Below are 4480 nucleotides of genomic sequence, written 5' to 3'. Positions count from 1 at the left end.
CAGCCAGCCAGTAAAGCAGAAGGTTTATTTAGACGACAGGAATACAGTCCAAGACAGGTCTTGCAGGCACAGACAACAGGACCCCCCTCAGTTGGGTCCATCTTGGGGTCTCATGGCACCCCAGCCCCTGGGGAATTCAGAGCCCCATCTGCCTCCCAGCCATATCACCAGCCAGCTCCTCAAAAACCTCTGTTCAGCGACCCCTCCCACAGCCTTTGTTCAGTTTCCCGGGCCAACGTGTCACCTGGCCTCTAACCCCTTCCTGGGTTCTCACGTTACATGCTCAGGTATTCTCCGTCGGTCAGTCTCCCATCTGCCAATGCAGACTATCCCAGCCACACTCCCCTGTCAGCATTCACACACCACAGTAAGAACAGTCCCAGTTCGTCACAAGCAGCTTGAAGCCTGGCAGGCTGCCTGTGCATTATGCAGAGGCTGCTCCAGCAATATTACCACCCTGTCCATTCTTTAGGATGGGGGAGGAAGGAGCCGTGTGATTCACACCCACAGTTGGGCCCTCAAAGCCTTGGCCCCTCTCTCTTTTGCATGGCAATGTCCCAGAGCCCTATCCAACCCATCTTGCCCCCTGGGTGTTTCATGAGGTTGGCCAAGAATGGGCTTAAGGCAGAGGAGTGAGAGGGCTGGCCCCCTGTTCGCCAGTCAGTGCCAAGTACTGTGCCCTCTGAGTGCCTGTCTCTCCAATAACCCATCCATTCTCACGGAAAGGGGTTCACCAAGGCAAAGCCAGAGGCCTGGGGAACATTAGATCTGGACAGGCTCATTCTGTGAAGGGAAAAGTCCCCTCCACCACAGACCTTTCATATCCCCAGCCAGACCTTTCCTGCAAGTGGCTGGGCTGGGGCCCATTTGAGTGATGGGTTACCAGTGGGATTGTCTTTCTTTACACACTTATTTTAAATTCTCTCTCTCTGTGTGTGTGTGTGCCGTGTGTTGGGGGGAGTGTGTCTGGGTTTGTGTATGTGAGTGTGTGCATTTGTGTGTGTGCGTGTGACCATGTGTTGGGGGGAGTGTGTCTGGGTGTGTGTATGTGAGTGTGTCCATTTGTGGGGGTGAAATTGCCTTTACTATATTCACTGCCTTGCCTTTATTATGCCTCTTTTATTATATTCAGCAGTAACACAACACACCTACAGGCCTGTATCCTGTAAGACATTGGCTTCAGCAGTTAGCATGAGGCTTGAGGCCTATGAACTTTGGCACAGATAAACAACCCAAGGGTCACCCCTAAGTTCTGGAGAACTGGAAGTCAAGTGTAAGTGTCCATAATGACATCAGGCAACCACAGAAACATGAGCTAACAGCAGCTTTTGGAAAGTTTTGGAAAGAACATCCAACCATAAGAGTGTCGTGGCAATGAACTGACCTATATGATAATGAGTTGAAATCATTAATATACTAACCTAAAAAAGTAGGACACCTCAACATTAGCAGATTGAGGAAATACAAATAGGGAAGAGGGGGGAATCCCTATTGAATATGCATTAGACATAGTGGAGTCAGTGTAACACATTATACAAGTTGCATCCCAGCCTAGGGGCGGTAGGACAGAGATGTAGTCCTTGAGAGGGGCCAGAATGCTGGCCACTGATGAAGATGAGGAAGGTGACGGTGATGAGGAAGATAATGGCTAGCATTGCAGGTTGTTCTGGAAGGGATGGTGTGAGCATGGATGTTCAGATGTACTTTCTGTATTATCTCTATCCACCTTCCGGAGACAGAATAAGTGTGACTGTGCTACAAGGAAATAGTGAAGAGTTCCCATAGTGTGAGTGTGCTCACCTGTGCCCATCAGGTTCCCAGCTACACAGTCATTTCAATAATACTGGGCCTGCTCTTGGGACAAGACCCTGTCAACCCTCCAAGGGATAACTGGAATGCTTAAGTAATCAATATATTTAATACATAATCCATAGATCAGGCATCAGACCTTGTGTTGGGGGGAGTGTGTGTGTGTGTAGGTGGGTGAATCCCTCTGTGTGTGAGGGTGTGACAGTGTGTTGGGGCAGTGTGTGTGTCCCTCTGTATGTGTGAGGTTGGGGCAGTGTGTGTGTCCCTCTGTGTGTGTGAGGTTGGGGCAGTGTGTGTGTCCCTCTGTGTGTGTGGGTGTGACAGTGTGTTGGGGCAGCTTGTGTGTTGGGGGGAGTGTCTGACCCTTGTCCCTGTGACCCAGCAGTACACGCATGCGGGGCTAGACAGCACCTGGGCTTCATGGGCGGTAATACGAGGCTCAGGCCCTTTTGGAAACTACCGGGTGGGTTTGTTTTCCTCCAGGCGGCGGGAAGTGGCCTCTGGCCGGGGCGCGGAGTGACCCAGGGTTGCGCTGGGAAGGGGAGAAGCAGACCCCTAGGAACGGGTTTTTAATCCCTTGCTGATGGTCTCCAGCGGGTGCCCCCAGGCCAGCCAGCGAGCAGCGGGATCCGCCTCACACGCTCCAACCCCGCAAGGCGCAGCGCCCTGACCAGATCCCGTAGGAAACAGCCCTGCCCCGGGACGCGGCGGGTCTCCTCCATGGCCCGTGCAGGGCAGCGCCCCACACCCTAGTCCCTGCTCCAGCCCGGCGCTGGCAGACACACGCACCTCCCTTCCCCTTGGAGGAGCCGAGCCATCAGCCAAGCGCAGCAGCGGTGCTGGGCTCCCCGGAGCCGGGCGGCGAGCCGCCTCCCTGGAGAGCCGCCCGCAGGGGCCAGTCTCAGCACCGCGGACAGCTCCGTGCGACCCAGGGCTGGCGGCCCCTCCGGCCGCAGGCGGCAAAGGCGGCGAGGGACGGGCCAGCCCGCCCTCCTTGCCCGCAGCCTGGCACCTGCGGCCAATCGCCGGGGCCAGGGGAGGCGCCTCCGTGGCTGCGCCCCCGATAAAAGCACCTCGCAGCCGGCCACCAGCCAGCCGGGTTCCTCCCTCCTGGCCGCGGGCCCCTGCGCCCAGCCTTGCGCTCGGACCGGCCCCTCCCCGGCAGCGGCCGGACTCACCCCAGGCCCTGCCAGGGACCCGGGGCCGGGGGGCGACCCCGGCTGCAGCCCGACTAGGCTGCGCCCCCCACCCGCCCGCCCGCGCTCCCTCCCAGAGCCCCGGCGGCCGGGGCCATGTTCCCTGCCCGCGGCGGGGCGGCCTGGCTGGACGGGGGCCCCGCCAACGCGTCCGGGGGGCGCCCGAACACCTCGGCCTGGGAGCGGCCGAGCTTCCGCACCCTGCAGGAGGTGGCGGTGCCGGCCCGCGCCGCCCTGGCGCTGCGGATCCTGATCGCCGCCGTCTACCTGGGCGTGTGCGCCCTGGGCGCGGTGGGCAACCTGCTGGTGCTGCTGCTGCTGCGGGGGCGGCCGCGGCCGCGGCGCCCCCGCTCCAGCCTCGACGCCTTCGTGCGCAACCTGGCGGCCACCGACCTGCAGTTCGCGCTGACCCTGCCCTTCTGGGCCGCCGACACGGCGCTGGACTTCAGCTGGCCCTTCGGGGGCCCGCTCTGCACCCTGGTGCTCTCCGCCACCGTGCTCAACATGTACGCCAGCGCCTTCTTCCTCACCGCCCTCAGCGTGGCCCGCTACCGCTCCGTGGCCTCGGCTCTGCGGCGCCCCAGCGGCCGCCTGCGCCCCGGCTCCGTGCGCTGCCTCTGCGCGCTCCTCTGGGCCGCCGCCTGCCTGGCCACCCTGCCCGCCGCCCTCTTCTCCGCCGTGCGCCGCGTGGCCGGCGAGCCACTCTGCCTGCTGCACTTCCCCGAGGGCCGGGACTGGCTGGCCCTCTACCACCTGCAGAAGATCCTGCTGGCCTTCGTGCTGCCCCTGGCCACCCTGAGCCTCTGTTACCTGCTGCTGCTGCACCGTCTGGGCAGCGCCCGGCCCCGGGGCTCCCGGGTCACCCGCGCCGTCACCATCGCGGTGCTGGCCTTCTTCCTCTGCTGGCTGCCCAACCAGGCCCTCACCCTCTGGGGCGTGCTGGTGAAGCTGGGCGCCCTGCCCTGGGACAGAGCCTACTACCTGGTGCACGCCTACCTCTTCCCCGTCACCGTGTGCCTGGCGCACGCCAACAGCGGCCTCAACCCCCTGCTCTACTGCCTGCTGCGCCCCGAGTTCCGCCAGCGGCTCCGGGAGCTGTGCTGGGGCCGCGGGAGGATGGGAGCCAGGGCGCGGAGCCTTGGCCCCGGGTGACCCTCCCTTCATTCCCCAGCACCCTCGGGGAGCGGCTGCGGCAGCGCCCGGGAAGGCGCATTGGGCCACCTTGGAAGCCAGGCTTCCAGGGCAGCTCCAGGCGTCGCTGTGCTGACCTGACGACTCTTGGCCTGGACCCAGGCCCCGCGGCGCAGCCCCCGTGCGCTCCCGGGCCCGAGCCCGAGCCCTTCGGCTGCAGGCCAAAGGAGATCCCAAAGTTCCTGCAAACTCCGCCGGCTCGGTGCAATTCCCGCGGGCACCGGCGCGGAGTAAAGAAAGGAAGGGGGTGGGAAGCACCAGCTCTTAGGGATGTGGTTCGTTCG

General features: G+C 62.2%; 1 protein-coding gene across 1 annotated transcript; it reads left to right on the top strand.

The window, feature by feature from the left end:
* The first annotated feature begins 3101 nt into the window (after nt 1-3101).
* LOC117884486 (relaxin-3 receptor 1-like) lies at nt 3102-4157 on the top strand. Its single transcript, XM_034784908.1, has one exon. It carries the CDS (start codon nt 3102-3104, stop codon nt 4155-4157), a length of 1056 nt encoding a protein of 351 aa, XP_034640799.1.
* Nucleotides 4158-4480: the final 323 nt, after the last annotated feature.

Source organism: Trachemys scripta, chromosome 10, assembly GCF_013100865.1.
Source record: "Trachemys scripta elegans isolate TJP31775 chromosome 10, CAS_Tse_1.0, whole genome shotgun sequence".
Taxonomy (NCBI): Eukaryota; Metazoa; Chordata; order Testudines; family Emydidae; genus Trachemys; species Trachemys scripta.
The sequence above is the reverse complement of the archived record's forward strand: the minus strand, read 5'-3'. Positions and strand labels throughout refer to the sequence as shown.

What these genes read in the sequence shown, in the direction of transcription:
- LOC117884486 (XM_034784908.1), top strand. Translation starts at nt 3,102, where the DNA reads ATGTTCCCTGCCCGCGGCGGGGCGGCCTGGCTGGACGGGGGCCCCGCC.